Source organism: Antedon bifida, chromosome 9 (assembly GCF_963402885.1).
Source record: "Antedon bifida chromosome 9, ecAntBifi1.1, whole genome shotgun sequence".
NCBI classification, from domain to species: domain Eukaryota; kingdom Metazoa; phylum Echinodermata; class Crinoidea; order Comatulida; family Antedonidae; genus Antedon; species Antedon bifida.
In genome coordinates, this window is record NC_136234.1 from 14,408,213 (window position 1) to 14,426,076 (window position 17,864).

General features: G+C 34.3%; 1 protein-coding gene across 2 annotated transcripts; it reads left to right on the forward strand.

The window, feature by feature from the left end:
* The first annotated feature begins 477 nt into the window (after nucleotides 1-477).
* LOC144851882 (uncharacterized) lies at nucleotides 478-17,410 on the forward strand. 2 transcript variants are annotated; one of them, XM_078709534.1, is made up of 22 exons: nucleotides 478-603; nucleotides 1,979-2,067; nucleotides 3,312-3,493; nucleotides 3,747-4,021; nucleotides 4,351-4,548; nucleotides 5,006-5,138; nucleotides 5,658-5,889; nucleotides 6,427-6,575; nucleotides 7,061-7,246; nucleotides 7,693-8,007; nucleotides 8,257-8,414; nucleotides 9,093-9,252; nucleotides 9,411-9,551; nucleotides 10,061-10,114; nucleotides 10,767-11,066; nucleotides 11,455-11,631; nucleotides 11,876-12,008; nucleotides 12,593-12,730; nucleotides 13,227-13,520; nucleotides 13,891-14,083; nucleotides 15,045-15,202; nucleotides 15,744-17,409. In XM_078709534.1, the coding sequence occupies exons 1-22, from the start codon at nucleotides 597-599 to the stop codon at nucleotides 15,942-15,944; spliced, it is 3,873 nt and encodes a 1,290-aa protein (XP_078565660.1). In that variant the 5' UTR covers nucleotides 478-596; the 3' UTR covers nucleotides 15,945-17,409. The 2 variants fall into 2 exon arrangements, with proteins under 2 accessions (XP_078565660.1, XP_078565661.1); XM_078709535.1 differs by lacking the exon at nucleotides 10,061-10,114 and having other exon boundaries at nucleotides 15,744-17,410.
* The last annotated feature ends 454 nt before the right edge of the window (nucleotides 17,411-17,864 follow it).

A 17,864-nucleotide genomic window follows, 5' to 3' on the forward strand; every position in this document is an offset into this window, starting at 1 on the left:
TAAAAATCAATCAATATTTAATAAAGTGTTTTGCACTCAAACAAAATACAAAAACTTATATAATATTCATTAATTATACAAATTAATGAATATGCAAATTAATTATACAAATTAATGAATGTGCATTAGAACATTTAATTAATTAACTTACACACTGAGGTCATATTTCCTTTACATATTGATTTGTTATTAGCTTATACTTCTTATTGATTAAAATCAATTTTAACGACAACATTTATAATCATCTTTAGAATTCTATATAAACAATTTATATTAAAAACAGTTTGTACGATGATTACGTCAATTTATAGGATGCGGTTTCAGCTTTATAGCTTGCTGCAATAAAAGAAAAATCGATATTCTTTTCATGCTGTACTTTCTGAAGACATTTCACGTCTTATCAAATTACGTCATGAATATTCATTAGTTACCCAACAACCATCAACACAATGCTGTCGTCTGCTTCTGTGCTTAGCGAAGAAAACAGTGACACACGATCTTGAAGTTCCGAATTCTAATGTTTCTTTATTTATGTTTACGTTCTTAAATAACCTACAACGATGCTTGGTAGGTGGTGCATGTAATATACAAACGATATGAAAGGTAAGAGATATTTGTTGACTTGTTTTTCATCTCAATTTCTTAAAGGTTTTTGAGATGACTACTTGAGCCCAGCTAACTAAGTTCACCTGCTGAGAACTGATGGTAACGAGGGATGGGCCTCTCTTTCCCCTGTGTGTGAGTGGGATGTAAGCGTGTAGCCTGGTTCAAGCCTACGGTTTTGGTATATAGATTATTAATACATAAGTAGGACCTACTAAGTCCCTGGTGAAGTTAGGCCTACTTCGATAAAAACAAATACAATATTAAAATTTATGAGTGGAAATAACTAAATGCAATTTTTATTCTGAATATTTTTACCAAGGTGGCCAGTCAAAAAAGAGTCTTAAAAAAGTAAGAATATGATATATAAAAGTCATACAGTATGTTGTCCATCAAATTAAATGTAATAGAATTTAAATTTCTCAAGCGGTTTAATAGTGTACAGCATTTACATCTCCCTGATTAAAACCAATTTAAAATTTATAGAATCTGTATGATGTAAATTTAATTAATTAACAAATAATACTTAGAACTGAATGTTAATATTTAATTTTACTACAAGGATTTTTAATAAGAGGATTTAAATAGTTCCGCCAAGTTGCTTGTAAAATGCAAAATCAATCATTGAAACCACTCTACACACACTAAATACAAAAGAATACAAATTTGTTTAAATAAAGGCCTGTTGCATGAGAAATAGAAATTATACATGTCATACTTCACTTGTTATGCTTTGCCTTGGAAACGTAAGATAATAACAGTAAAATATCGTTTAAGTGTTTTAGTATGTTTGTATAGTTTCGCATTTGTTTGTTTAAAACCTTATCAGCATGGTAGTTTGGTCCACACACAACAGTAGACTCTTACTGTTAGTATGTGTTGTACAGTACATTAAGTACATACTTACTTTAAAGTATGAAATGCTTGAAATATAACCACTTTTATAATGATTGAATATACTATTGAAGATGATCAGAAGTTTCTTGCTTGTAAGCTTTTGTTTTTTATTTCAAATACATTGTAGACTTGATAACTTTTTCTTTACTAGCATGTAGTTATTTGTTAGTACTGTATGTAATGTATAATCGCTTGGTTACCAGCCAATCAGCCTTAAACTATCTATAAGCAATTTAGGTATAAGAGGTTTCAACCCTATTTCTATTTTACTCAAGTTTTAATGGTGATTATGTGGACGGTGGTCCTTAGTTATTGGCTAGTAGAAATGTAAATCATTTAGTATGGAACTTTGGTATGGAAGTCTATATGCAACTGTATGTCTGTGTCAGTACAGTGTCGGTACGGTACAGACGAGTGCAACCATTATTTTGAGCAATGTCTGATTTAAATTACTATTTCTATTTTTTGTTGTTGACAGTAATTGAAGTCAACAAAGAAAACTTTGATGCCCTGCTGGCATACGATGACGTCTTTCTGGATTATTTTAATGCTTTCCTCCAACTACCAGTAAGTATCATAATAATGGTTTTACTCTATAAATACTTTTTTAATTAGTTAGTTGTTAGTTTGTTCTCTAAAAAAGAGTCTCAAAATTATCAGTATAATCCCATGCTATAATCCCACGACCTACCTTAAAGTCCCCTTCCCTACGTTTTTTAGATCTAATAAGATCACAAACTATATTTAATGTAAAAATAATACTATATGGTCCTATTGCGATAACTTTTTTCGTCTTTAAACGGTTAAAAATGTGAAAAATAAGTCGATTCTAATAATTATAGCGGCCCGCTATAAATCCCAAAATGCATTGCGCGCGGATTGATATTTTTGTTTTTCACCTGTAATTCGCCCACTTTTCGATCGATCGTGAGGCCAAAACAAATGGAAGACTCCTAACTTTTCAGCGAAAATACCGGGTTTTCCCCAATTTGTATCAACGGAGTCTGGTAAAAATAGAAAGACAATTAATTCAGCAACTATACAACGTCAGGCTAGGTATATAGCTAGCGTACGATGTTCGTACGTTACCGATGTTTACCAGCTAGGCCTACAAAACTAAGCCTAGCTAGGCTAGGCCTAAGACCGTCCACGAGAGGTCGATCGCCGCGAGCTACTTAGGTAGTGCATTGTTTCTCACTTTTTATCATAATTTACCATAAAACGTACATTTAAGACAAGGAATGACATGGTTTAATGTTTTTAAAGTGATATATATGTATTATTTTCCAAAAACGTCCAAAATTGCAGGGAAGGGGTCTTTAAACTAAATTCAGACTTTTGTAAATCTACTCCATTGCAATCAGAGCAAGCTCGATTAGGTTTTAGAGACAGGTAGATTATGAATGAATTGTTGTTGCACGTGACCCCCTGACCCAAGCCTCTGTTACCCTCTGGGCTGTTTGCATTGTTTTGCCAGGGGAGAGGTGGAGGCGTGTGGCGGGCGAACAACATTGGTGCTGATCCTTTTTGAATAATCCATATATGTTTTAATGTTAATATTGTTAAAAAAGCAATCAAAGCAATATGGGTAATTCCCATAATGGAGGGGGAAGTGCCCTTTTTTGGGAAAAAAAGAAACCCCTGTAAAAATCCTGGCTACGGGCTTGATCAGAGTATAGTTTTACCCACCCAAATTACCAGGCCCCCAGGGACCATACTCTTGTCATATGGGTATATATTATATGTATGAAAGTCCATAAACACAATAATGTACAGTAGAAAATGCAAACATTTTTTTTTTATTTTCACAGGCATTCCCACAGCCATTGTATTACAACCGTTTGACCGGATCATTCCAGGAGGTTGAAGATGCACCCACTGAAAGGGGACTACCAACCAATGAGCAACCACCTGCTCAGTTGGCACCTATTGACGAGGAGTTGGATAGGATTATGGAATGGGCTATCAACGAGAGGTTACCACTTTTTATGAGGTAAATTTGCTGCTCCTTGAAGGGATTAATAAGACTAGATGAGGCAACTAAAGATCTCAAACTACACTACCTGAATTTACATTTTACTTAATTAGCCACTTTTTTTTCAAATTTATAATCTTTTACTACAATCTAATGCCTATAGTATCAGTGGATCTACTTATATAGGTCTACAGCATATGACGTTAAAATATGAGCACAAAAAGTTGATTTAAAATGATCTCTTCCTATGTATGTTTCACATTCTATTCAGAACAAGACTATTCCTCGAGTACAAGCTATGTAAATTACTTCTACGACCGCTTGACAACCGGAGCAGTGCCATAAGTCGGCAAAGTAGTACTGGAGTCCAGGGATACAGTCGTCAAACAACCAGTTACGCTACATCCAGTTTGATTCAAAGTGCTGTTCCGAGTGTGTATGACAATGAAAGCAATCTCAGCTGGCCTGATCTGGATCATACCGGTTTATTCAAGTATCTTCGACCAGGCAGTAGATGCCAAAGCTTACCTGCTACATTAGGACTTGGTGCGTTAATATAAATAATAATATATGGTATTTATAAGGCACCTTCCAAAAAAAAGATAAGAGTGGCAAACATACATCAAATATCTAAAATGATAAATCTTAAAATGACAAAAATTAAAACTTACGATAAAAATAATTACGGTTAACATTTTGCGATAAAATTCCTTAAATAAAACGAAGAATACAAGAAAGAATACATTACACGAATTATTTACATCAAAAGTTTTCCGAGGCAGATTTTATAGAATGTTATTTATAGATGCAACAATTTAGATTCATCGTATCATCCATGAAAATATTTTTAATTTTGATCACTTTTATTTTAAAAGGTCAGTACCATCATGGATATATGTCTTCCACATCTGGTGCAAGAGAAGATGTCAGGCATAGCAGTAATGTAACGCCTAGCAACGAAGTAAAACCATCTCAAATTTTAAACTTTACCCAGAATATTACAGATGATCCACTGCGGGGTCAGGCATTTGGTAATGACTTTAATAAAGAAGGTTACGAGTCTCACAGTCCGAGTAAGTAGTTATGAGAACAGAGAACAATCAATCAATCTGTATTCACATATAATGTATACAATAAAATATGTGAAAAGGAGCACAAAAAAATAGCTTCTGCTAGTAATCAAAGTTTGACTCCTGTCATAAAAATAAATTAGTCAATAGATTGATTTAAAATGAAAAACATATAAAAATGATTAAACAAGAGATTTGAAATTGACTACTTGAATTTAGATAATCAGTAGAATGCTTAGTAAGGGGAGACCTTCGAGACTGAACAAAGTGTCCCCTTACTAGGGTTGTTCTCTGAATAGGGGTTGTCCTGCCGCTGTAGTATTAAAACATATATTTTCCCTAATTTGTTCTAGTAGAAAGCGCTATATTAACGGATGTGTCTTCTAAATAAGGGTGTCCTCTGAATAGGAGTGCCCAAAAATGAGGGATTCTGCAATAAGTAAAGTTTTTTTGTCTGTAGGTAAAAAGAGTTCATTAAAAAGTCCAGGCTTGAAGACAAGTGTATTGAAGAAGCATGCAACAATTCAGATTCCACACAGGACAGAGGAAGAAGACACAGATGATGATAGCTACCAGGAACCAGTACAAAAACGGTTTGTAATTCAAGACTTTTTGTATTTGTGTAATATATTGTACATATGTATAAACTGAGCCCGCCTTGCCAAGATAGGAACTCGTAATGGTACTTTGATGTTATATATTTTGCTGGAGTTTGTTATGTTTACCTCATTTTCTTGAAGGAAGAAATAAATGTTAAGTTGAATTGAATTGAATTAAATATGTCTGGCTGTGACAAATACCAACAGTACTGTACTATGTACATATTCTCCACAGCATACAGTGTCTTTTAAGAGGCGTGGAACTGATCGCAGCCACAGATAAACCCTTTGATACTCTGGAGCTCAGCATCCTGTTGCTAGATTGCCATGATTGAAACCAGATGAAATTTTGTCACATATGTATTTTATATATGGTTTTTTATAATACATAAATGTCAAATATTGTCCATGGTGGAATAAAAATATAACTACTTTACATGGTGAAATAGATGAAGTAGAAATTTATTAATATTAAGGTTATTATACACGTTTAAAAAATTACTATCGTTATAGAGTAATGTCAGCGCCTTTGAAAAAAGACAGTAGTAATCTACTGTCCCCTAACCAGTCCACATTTGGTGAGTTCATACAGGAGGTGATTGAAGACGATGATGATCAACCTAGCTTGATTGAATACGATGATGAAGATCTGATCACATATGAGAGAACAGAATCTGAACTGCTACAAATAGTGGGCAAACATCATATAACGTTCCAACAACTCAAAGAAGAAATGCTGGGTGGAGTAAGTGCTAACATTTCTTATTTTACATTTTTTTATACATGTGATTGAAAATCTAAATACGGAGAAATTCTGTCTAAAACCATGTCAGTTTTGTATGATCCATTGCCCGGATTGATCCTTGCATTGTGGTCAAGTGAGAACCAAGATATATTGACCAAAATAAAGTGAATAAGATGTGTTTTTCCTGGCCTTGAATTAGCCCTACTGATATAATGTAAAGCTCTGTCTACGCTATCAAACTAGTTTGATAAAAAAGGTGTGATCTGCCCAAATATGGTAGTGATATGCCCAAATATTGTAGTGATATGTCCATATATGGGCACATCACATTTTTTTGTCACGTAAAGTTTGATAGTGTAGACAGAGCTTTAGCCTGCAAGCCTGTATCTACCTTTTTGCAGATGTGCCCTTTTCAAACTAGCCTATAACTAGTCTAGCTCCTTTTTGGAAAATCTCCTTTTGAAACATCCGGACATGGTTCTTGCAGTCTTTAGTATACCATAATGTATGTATAATCAAATGTAATTCTATTTACAGATGTTCGGTATGGATATGTTCAAGTCTTTCCTTGTGGGTACAGCTGGAGAGAATTTACTTAATTTCTGGTTAGATTGTGAACAATATCGTGACAATGTACAAGCATTAGGGAACACAGAAACCGTCATAACAAAATACAGACTATTTAGGTATGACTTCGTATTACATTTCAAAGAGATTTCTTTTCTAATTTGAAAGTAGTACTGTGGTGCTGTAAACACATGATTAAATGTGTTAAAAATAAATGTTGTGACAAAAATGAAAATTTGAAAAAATCCTACTACAAGAAAACAGATGTAGCATAATGACCAAAATGTTTGAGACTTTATTATTTCCCGTTTGGAAACATCCTGCAAACTTCACTTCATTAATAGGGAGCTTTTGATTTGTGACGGCTGACAACCAATATGTCATGTTAATTCGTTGTGTGCATGCAGGTTGAGATGTATGTCGTCGCTCCCTACCTTGACACAGACTTGATGATTTCTAGGTACAGCCGAAAACCGGCGACACATTGGGTTGGTCATCGCAAATCTAAAAGCTCCTAATAAAGAAACCTTCTTAAACATTCTTAGTAAGGAAACAGTGTGAATTATTTCACATGCTTTTAATTAATTCTTAATACATTCTACAGAGATATTCAAGACAAATATAAATTTAAACTGACCAAAGATGCACAGGAACAGATTCAGATTGCACAGGGTAACGAGGGATTCAGTGAATCAGTTTACACCAGGACACAGTATGATGTACTGAGGAGGTTACGAATGTACTGGCTTCCACGATTTCTTATACACCAAGAAAGAATTGCATATTACACGTATGTTTGTCAAATGTTATGAAGAACAATGGCATTTTCATTTTTTTTTATTTATGCCTATTTCGAAATAATAGTAAAAATACCCCATTAAATTGTATTTAGAATATATGATAATATATTGTTTGTATTGTTTAAATTTATTTTTTCTTTATATACTGGGTGATCTCTTAAGTTTATGACTATTCTTCCAGAGGGCCCAGTGTACCCAGCACACTGAGACTATTCCATACTCTGTTCTAAGTTCTTATTCATACACATAATATACATTAGGACAGCTTTACGTCCCAACCGAAGGGCGAGGCAATTATATTAAAGTACTGTATCTAGCCTAGGATCCCAGCAACAGGTCTTAAACCCATGCCTCTCACATACTACTACTGTAGTTCAAGATCCCTATACCATTACACCAAATCTAATAGTTGTTTATTTTGCATTTCTCTAAACAGACCTGAAAAATTTCAAGAATTGCATGATAAAATGCAAGAGGAGAATTACAAGAAGTATAAAGTGTCATTCTTGCCGTCCATCTCTCTCGTAAATTCTCTGCCAGTCCGCCCTGGATCTTGCTATCGTCTAGCTTCAACTGTCAAAGACTGGAGTACTATTTCCAAAGCTGGGCGTACTGTGCAGGATGAGGTGCAGCCGGGCCAAATTGAGGACTTATCACCTAGGAGCGTAGTAAGACCAATGTCAGCACGATTCAAAATTGGCCTAGCAAATGATCGAGAAGCTGGACGGCCATTCCAGAAATACCTTGAAATGTGAGCGATAATGGATATGCTTTAAAAAAAAATTGTGTTCATTTTATTCATCATTATAATATACTGTGCAAAAGTGTAATAATTATATTTCTCTTCTTTTAGCAGAAATGCACAAACATAAACATAGATAAATATTAATGAATGATCATTTTTTATTTGCACACTACAGACTATTTCATGAAGGTTATAAAATAACTCTTCATTCAAATTCATAGAATATATTTTTCAATTCATTTTTTTTTATTTTAGACAAAGTGATGTAAGATTATTAGCCAACCTACTGTTTTTGCAAGATGTCACTGACTATGGAGAAGCGGAGGAGAGATCAGCCGATAGATTACTTAGGATGAGTCAAGCCTGGCTTATCTTCAACAAGTACATCATTGACGGCTCAGTGTGGGATTTAGGTAGGCTTAATTCATGAATGTTGAGTGGTGACTGATATGTCACTCAGGGATATTAGGTCTATACGTCTACTGCCCTATTTACAGTAATTCAATAAAATCATGGGGATATAGGATGACCCACTAGATTTTGTTTAGTATAAATCTGCTATCCCCAATCTAAAATTATTTTCAAAAGGAGGGATTGCAAACGGACAGAAAACAGTGTCACATTTCTTGGTCTAGATTTCTTTTTTATACGATGACTTTTTGGAAGTGATATAAAAATAATAATAATTACCATATTTGTAGCATCCCTTTTCATGAATAATCATGCTCAAAGGCGCTTTACATTATTACCCCAGTCATTTTTTGGATCAAACACATATGGAAACATACTCCCATAATAATGCAGTTAGTCATCAGTGCAAAGTTGTGTCTGATCTAACCAGGTACTCATTCTATATACCTGGGTGGATAGAGGCAAATGTAAGTAAATTGTCTTGGCTAAGGATACAAGCAATGTGGCGAGAGTTGGATTCGAACCACGATCTCACGATCAGTAATCCAATGTCCAACACACTGCGCCACACATGTATTGTAGCGTAAAATTAAGTAGTTTGTTTTATTACTTCATATTTACTAAAATATAGTATGTGATTTTAAAAAAAGTAAAGACTGATTTATTTTACAATTTTTTAGATTTGAATTCTTCTGAACGTAATAAACTCCATCACAAACTTCTGACAGCCAGCGATTTTGTTGCGGTAAAAGCATTTGAGAAGATTAAAGAAAAAGTGATGAAGAAATTACACCGGGAATGGCTCCGATATCTTCACCGTGATCTCAAGACATTTTTAGAGTAATTATCACCTTTTCTTGTAGTTGATTTTAACTTTTATTTGCAATTTTGACATCTGTTTTTTCTTTTTAATTTATTGAAAATAAGAAACTTATTAAAATTAAGCTTCCATCAGTTGTATTTAACTTTAATTTGCAATTTTAACGTCTTTTTTTCAGATGTAGAGCACGGCAAGAAGATTTGTTAACTCAATCGCGTAGTTCGAGTAATAATTCAACCAGTTCACCAGATGAGTTCACAGGAAAGAAACCATTGAGACCAATCAAACCAAGGGACAGAAGAACATATAAGACAACTAGGTACAGTAGTATTCACATTTGTTATTGTTTAAACATCACCTATTGTAATTTCATAATCTTATAATGTGAAACTATATCAAAATATCTTGCAGATGGAGGGTTAGGGATTTAAATTGTTGTTATAAGCTTCTCACTCACAATTACTGGCTTGTTTCTCAACTTAGCCTTTTGTCTAACCTCTACCTGATACACATGATAGACTTAAGCTCTTTCTATACTATCAAACTTTATGTGACAAAAACATGTGATTTGCCCATATACGGATGTGATGATGTCATATCACTACCATATTTGGGCATATCACTACCATATTTGGGCCCACCAAACTAGTTTGATAGTGTAGACAGAGCTTTATACATTCTGTAGTTTATGTATCTTAATTGTTATATACAATAATATAGTTTAGGAAATGCTAAAAGTTTTTCTTCTTGTATTTTCATAATGTTCTTATCCATTCTAATATTTTTTCGTTTTCTAAACTATACTTTTGCTTTGCATGCATTCATTAGCTTGACTGATATAGATGTCAATGAAGAATGTGAAGACACTGACCTTGATAGCAGGTGACATACCCATCATGCTTTGCTTTATCAATATTGTTCTTGTCTTGTTTCTATAGAGTTATATATATTCATAACGTTAACATATGTAGTACATGTCAATTTAAATAGATACTGTAGATATAGGCAAATAGATGTTAGATTTATAAACATTCGCAATTGGGGCCATATCCAGATTTCAGTTTTAACCTTTAAACTTTGATTTTGGCTGAATCTTCCTGTCCACAACATTTTAACCTACTCCACACTATTTACCAATATTGTTAAAAATATATTGTCCCCCAAAAACATGAAAAATGAAAGATTAATTTTAAAAATACTTTGAATAGTCCATTTCATAGTTTTAATGAAATTAATCACTGTGACTCTCATAGAAAAAAGACGGTTAAACGATTAAATCCAACCAAAAACCCATTCCAGTAAATTTGAATTTTTTTTTTAAATTACATTTTTTTCAGATACATTTTTTTTTTCAATCCAATTTTTGGTCAAAGTGAATATAACCCTATTATGTGGAATTAAATCGGCATATTCAATAAAATATAAAAAAAACAGTTATTTTTTCAGGAGAACAATATATCGTATTATTTATCAATATCTCATTATCTTATTTTATTTTGTTCATATGTGAGTTTATTGATTTATAATATTTTAGCTATCCAAACAAAAAGTCTAAACAGAGAGGCAAAAAGGTTGAGCTGAGTCCAGAAGAAAAGAAAAAGGCCGCAGAGAGAAGAAAAAAGCAGATAGCTGAACAGAAAAAATTAGTAAGAAAAGTGAAAGCAAGAGAGAAAAGCCAGAAAAAGAAATTAAGTAATGATGTAAAAGGAAGCGTTAAATTCAAGACACCCCAGGATGAAAAGAAGGAAAAAGAAAAGAAAGCGGAGGAAGTACAAAACACGATGGAAGAGTTATCGAAAGATGTAACATTTAAAAAGGTTTCTAGAAACAAATCGTAAGTCAAATTTGTATTTGTTATTTTACAAGTACACAGAATTACTTGGAAGGGAGTGTGTAGAAATTGTAATTGAGATTCAAATAGTGGCAAGGGGTCATCCAAAAAATTGAGTATACAGTGTAGTGTTAAGCTCTGTCTACACAATCAAACTTTAGGTGCCTATATATGGACATGATGATGTCATATCACTACCATATTTAAGCATATCACTACAACATTTGGGCACATCATACTTTTTTGTCAAACTAGTTTGATAGTGAGACAGAGCTTTAGGTACTGTAAGTTGGGTGATAAAGATACTGTAGTAATGTACACAAACAGTAATTGTGCTTGTACGTCAAGTACAGTATACAGTATACAGAATCTTGTTATTTTTATATTACAGATTAATGGGCTTATTCAAGTCATACCTGCAAGATGCTGAGAATCGTGAACGAGTCAATGAGTTTAATATGTTTATTGATACTGATGTCTATATAAGGCTTCCAGAATCTCACGGAGAAAAGAAGATAAGTCAAGGAAGAATGGTCATGTCTAGCTACTTTGATCCAGCCTCTAAACGGTATGTTATTCTGTGGAGTATTTAGTTAACAGTATGTTAACTGTTAAATGTATAGTTCTGGTCCTCGAGCTTAACTGGAAATTTGGATTAAGTTTTAGTACTCAACAAACAAAGCTTCGGTCAATCATTATCATTCAATAAAAATATACAAATATTATGTTTAGAACAGAGGTTTCCCAAGCAAATACACCATACTGTATAATGTCTGTTATTCATTTTAATTCTGGTGACGTGTTTTGTTTAGGTTTGTTTCACTGCCACAAGATGTGACAGAGAAGCTGTCTTCAGAAGGTAATAAACCAACAGTGAAGACGCTAGAACTTGCCCAGAAATCTGTCCTACCAAAGCTTGAGAACAGTTTTCATGTTTTTTGGAGTGTAAGTACAAAATATTAAAGAGTTTTCAGTGAGGTGCCACTTAACCACATAACTGTCGTGTACAAAAGTCATTCTATACATACTGCTGTGTTCAGAATTGTTTTTACTGCTGTGTCATCATGGTAAAGCTTCCTATTCAATTGCACAGATCAATCCTAACAGAGTGCCTAGTGTACAACTCCCAAAACAATTAACAAACCATCTGGCAGTACAAGCTTGGTGGTCTAGAGGTTTGAACACCAGGCAAATGTTCTGGAGGCCTTGGATTCGAGTCCCACCCGAGAATTACTTGTTCTCAATGTACTTGATGTACTTGGTATTAAGTACTAAATTATGTCAGATTAGAGCCAACATCTGACCCATTACTCGACTACTTGCCGCAAAGCCATAACTCCTCAGTATTAGTTAAATACAATCTGCCTTCCAAATAACAAACCAATATACAAAATAACCATCACTCACCTACCATTTGATGACACTGGCTATAACAGGTGCCACCTCCTACATGGATTGTTCATTTATATCATAAGCGCATTCATATGTATTTCCTTTTCATTTGCAATCATTTCTCCACTCATTTCTAGGCTCATGTCGATTCACTTGAAGAGCAGGGAATTTTCATTGGTGGAGACCTATCCAAGGCTGAGTTAGCCATGAGGTCTGAAAGCTCACAGAGCTTAATGGTAGCCTGGAAAAAGAAACGAAAAATGGGACGAGGCACAGTAAGTTCATAGACCCTCTCAAATACACTATTCATTCTGCAGGCCATGTGAGTCATTTTACATGCCCTGTTTCGCCTGTTGTGCGGTGTCGTTATTTTCACTGTCTGCCATGCTGGCTAGGCTGATAGTATCTTTTTTAGATAAGATTTAACAGTAAAATACTTATCTGTGCTTCAGTGTGCAATACAAACTAATCTTGTATTGCAAAGAGCACTGCTGCCATGTCTCACGTCTCGTGAATGGTAGAATGATAATAAAAGATCATACATGCCAACATCTGAAGTTATAGAAACGGGAGGTGGTGTTTTTTTAGGTCAAAAGCGCCCTTTATCTATTTTCGAGAATGTAAGAAGTGCAATGTGTGACGTCATAAGCGGTATCGCCTGGTGGCTATGTGAGGGGAATTCCCTTTCCTTACATGATATTTCAACAATATGCATATACATAAATTTGCATTTCATTTGCATATTTTATTATCAATCATGTTTACTTATAGCAATCTGGACAGCATATGCCATCACCTCAAGACAAAAATGAATTCATATCATTTCTACTGCAACTCTCTCGTGGACTGCCACCTCTGAAGATGATGCACTTCCATCGATACCTCATTGAACACGGTGAGCGAGATGGCTTTCCGCTCATGGCAAATGATCTACGTTTCTACATGGAGGCTCAGCGGTTTAAGGATGCATACAATGGGGACATAGAGTTGATGATGTTGAAGAGAAAAGTTGAGGTTATTCAGGATTGCTTTTTTGGATCGGCTACTGGAGCAACTGGTGTCCAGGTATGAAACACTTCTAACCTGTCTAAAAAGTAGTAGTAGTGTGGGCCTACAGCGAAACAAACAAAAGTAATGATTGTCTACACAATCAAACTTTATGTGACAAAAAAATGTGATGTGTCTATATATGGACATGATGATGTCATATCACTACCATATTTGGACATATCACTACCATATTTAGGCACATCACACTTTTTTGTCAAAGTTTTATCATTAAGCTTTTTGCATGGGTTGTAAATTGATTTTACAGCGAACTTTGCTGGTCTTTATACAATAAATTACTAAACCTAGATGAAATTCTTTATGCATTTGATTAAATATGGTATAGTGTAAATTAAAACAAATAAAAAACATTCATAAAACATTTCAGATTGATGTGAGTCAAGAATTAGCAACAAAGGTTATCAAAATGATAGATAACTTCCTAAAGGATCGTGGGAAAGATCCACATCCTGGTAACTTGTTTGAGGAATGTCAACATGCCGTCTTCAAGGAACTCTTACCCTATTGGGCTGGATTTAACCGACGGTACACAGGATCACTTTTAGAAAACAGAGTACCAAGTAAGAATTTTATGAATGTTAAAGCCCCCCTTCCCTACGTTTTTTAGATCTAATTTAAGATCACAAACTATATTTAATGTAAAAGTTATAATATATGGTCCTATTGCGATAACTTTTTTCGTCTTTAAACGGTTAAAAATGTGAAAAATAAGTCGATTCTAATAATTATAGCGGCCTGCTATAAATCCCAAAATGCATTGCGCGCGGATTGATATTTTTGCTTTTCACCTGTAATTCGCCCACTTTTCGATCGATCGTGAGGCCAAAACAAATGGAAGACTCCTAACTTTTCAGCGAAAATACCGGGTTTTCCCCAATTTGTATCAATTTGAGTCTGGCAAAAATAGAAAGACAATTAATGCAGCAACTATACAACGTCAGGCTAGGTATATAGCTAGCGTACGATGTTCGTACGTTACCGATGTTTACCAGCTAGGCCTACAAAACTAAGCCTAGCTAGGCTAGGCCTAAGACCGTCCATGAGAGGTCGATCGCCGCGAGCTACTTAGGTAGTGCATTGTTTCTCACTTTTTATCATAATTTACCATAAAACGTACATTTAAGACAAGGAATGACATGGTTTAATGTTTTTAAAGTGATATATATGTATTATTTTCCAAAAAACGTCCAAAATTGCAGGGAAGGGGTCTTTAAATAATGCTTAAAGGTTAGATCTAAGCCTAAGACAAAGTCTTTATATTGCAATCCACCCCTGGATATAAAGTTGCTAGTGTTTACTATAGAATATAAACCTTTGCAACAACATTGATAACAAACCCTACTTATTTTTCGTCTTTGGTAAAAGAGACTTAGTTTATAAGCACGATAAATTATAAAATAATTCATCCATCCTGTAATTGACGAGTTTCTTGCTGTTGGATGCGTATGAAATAACAAAAAAAAAGTAAAGATTGATAATGAATTTAAATGAAACTATTTTGTATTTTGCTCTTTTATTAAGTTACCAAAATGGAACGTTTGACAAGAGAGCGTCTGAAGAAATTCATAGAGATGGACACACCTCAGAAAGACTTCTCTCTACCAGCCATCGCAGCACCTCAAAGTCGAAGTGGAGGAACTTGTATCTCCTTCACAATTAGCGATGGCATACAGTGGAAGGTACATTATTATATAAAAAAGACCCCATTTACACTTACAGTTTGGTCCTGGGCTGCTCCAGAGTCGGGTCAAGATTTAATTATTTTGTTCCAATCCAGCGTGTTTACATTTGCATTCGGACCTGATGATTCATTCATTGTACTTAATTTTATCAAGCCCTGGGTCAGCCATCGCAAGTGGAGTCTAAATTATCTGTTTTAGTATGCTCCTGAGAAATGAAAAAGAAGTAAAGTTGTTTACATTTAATTTAGCAATTGTGTAAAATTATATATTCTTATACATGATATATACATATATATATAATATACCTATTTCAATAGTTTATTCTTTTCATGTTGTGCTGTGAGACTCCGATAAAAAGCGCTTTATAAATCTTTGATATTATTTATTGTTATTACCATTAAGATCCTCTCTGCCTGTAACAGTGTAAGCAAGTTAACACATGTTATCGCATGACAAAGAATAAATAATTTACACAGTACACATATCAATTTACATACTGTATGCAAATTTAATTTTATATACAATTTGAATTTTACAGGTGTATGAATATGCAGACGGAGCCAGCTCACATGACGGAGGAGCGTCACCCGCCAATCTGAGTCATATAGCAGGTTCAATAGAATCCATCAATACATCTGGGACCAATGAGAAGCAAGGACGTAGAAATCGTACTGGCAGTATCCTCGGAGAGGTCAGGTCAAGAATTGGTGGCCCACAAAAGGTTAACGTGTCCTCATAGTTTTCATATATGTTTAGTAGATGCCACTATATGGTTAAATATACACAAGGCGTCTACTGCAAATTGAAACGTATGAAGACACCACATGTGTTCATAATGTATACACCATTTCAAAGTTTCATTAGTATTTGTATTGCCATGGATTTCACAAAGAAAATTACTCTTCCAATGGCTTAGGCCAATTTGTGCTACCGACTGTTTCCAGAGTGAATCAACTTGGAAAGGCTCATATTATGTTCATATCTGGTTCTAATAATATGCGATTCGTTCAGGCATAACATATTCACAAGATGCGATGGAGTTCTAACCACAGGAGAAGGACCCAGGCAATCATAATAACACCTATATAATAACACATCTACAAACTTCACTCAAAACACCAAGCAATATTCTCTTGAAAAATAATAATACTGCAAAAGAGAATATGGACAGTGTGAAATAGTCTATAATTGAAATTAGTATTAAGTACTGCAATGATCAGTGATGTAATGTAGAGGACTGAGGCCTCTGGTTTAGGAACCCTAACACCTTTGTTGACATATTTGAATGCCTGTTTTTCCTCTGGGCAGTGCTCAGGGGCCCCCATAAGCTCCGAGGCCGCTGGGCTTAGCCACAATGCCACTGGCTGCGATAAGGAAGAGGACAGAGTATGTGAAAGGCTGAATTTGTTGCTGAATTACTGGATGCATTCAAATCTAGTCTGAAGTGATGAGGCTGTTTGGATCTTCCATTATGTGTACTGAAACTGTTAATAATCTTCACACTTTTGGAGGTTAAAACCAAAAAAGAAATGTTAAATTTCAAATGTTTTTAGTATTTATTATAAAGTTTCCATGGCATAACTGCATGCTGTGCATTTTCTAGGAATAAAATTCTATTTTTAAGGAGTTTATTATCTTCAGGGAAATTTTAAAGCTCTGTCTATACTATCAAACTTTATGTGACAAAAAATGTGATGTGCCCATACTGTATATGGAGAGGATGATGTCATATCACTAACTATATTTGGGCACATCACACTTTTTTTTGTCGAACTTCATAGTGTAGACAGAGCTTTAGGTTCATGGCTTCCATTTTTGGTGGATAATTGTCACTTATAATTTCACTTTTAAACCATGACTAAAACTTCCAATTGTGTCTATTATTGCCTCTCTGTGTGAATAACACTGTGCTGCTAACTAATGGTATAATGCTATTTTTTATATAGTGCAATTTATTTTTACCAAAACGTGTTAAAATTATTCGTAATCTTTTTATATTATTGTTCTTATATATTCTGCATGGTAAAATGCTCAATACAAATATTGCGCAATTATGCTAGATTTAATTACAAAAATGTATTAAAATGCGCATTACAAACATTAGAAGCTAAGTTATGGATATTTTAAAAACAATTTATGAGGCTTATTAATTCTGAATGATGTGCTAAGCTTTGTATATAAATCACAATTATTGTATGAAATGAATTTGACTAAAAATAAAGTATTTATTTATAAATGTCTGTGTGTTTATTGGTATTGTGTAGATAAGTTATCATTTGAAACCAGATGTTTAAAATGGATGAATCTCAACCAAGAAATATCACAGTACTTTTTTGTTTCAGCAGTTGTGGGATATAATGACAACATGGACATTTGGTATTGTACAGTAGTTAGTTCCTATTCATCTCATGGGGACATAAGGTTGTGGTTTCCATAACAAAATGATTAGCAACAGGGGCTGAAATGGTCCAGGACATCGGGGTAACCCCTACTCTTTCCAAAAGGTGCACTAGTTTACCAGTGGACCAGCACTATATTGTCGAGGAATGCCTCGAACCTGTGCCAATATTGTGGCTATGAAATGCAGTTCCCCTGTCTTAAGCTCTGTGTACACTATAAAACTATTATAAAAGTTTGATAAAAAAGTGTGATGTGTCCA

What these genes read in the sequence shown, in the direction of transcription:
- LOC144851882 (XM_078709534.1), top strand. An exon ending in GACACTGACCTTGATAGCAG is followed by an intron (nt 10,115 to 10,766) that starts GTGACATACCCA and finishes ATAATATTTTAG; the next exon opens with CTATCCAAACAAAAAGTCTA. An exon ending in GTTTTCATGTTTTTTGGAGT is followed by an intron (nt 12,009 to 12,592) that starts GTAAGTACAAAA and finishes ACTCATTTCTAG; the next exon opens with GCTCATGTCGATTCACTTGA.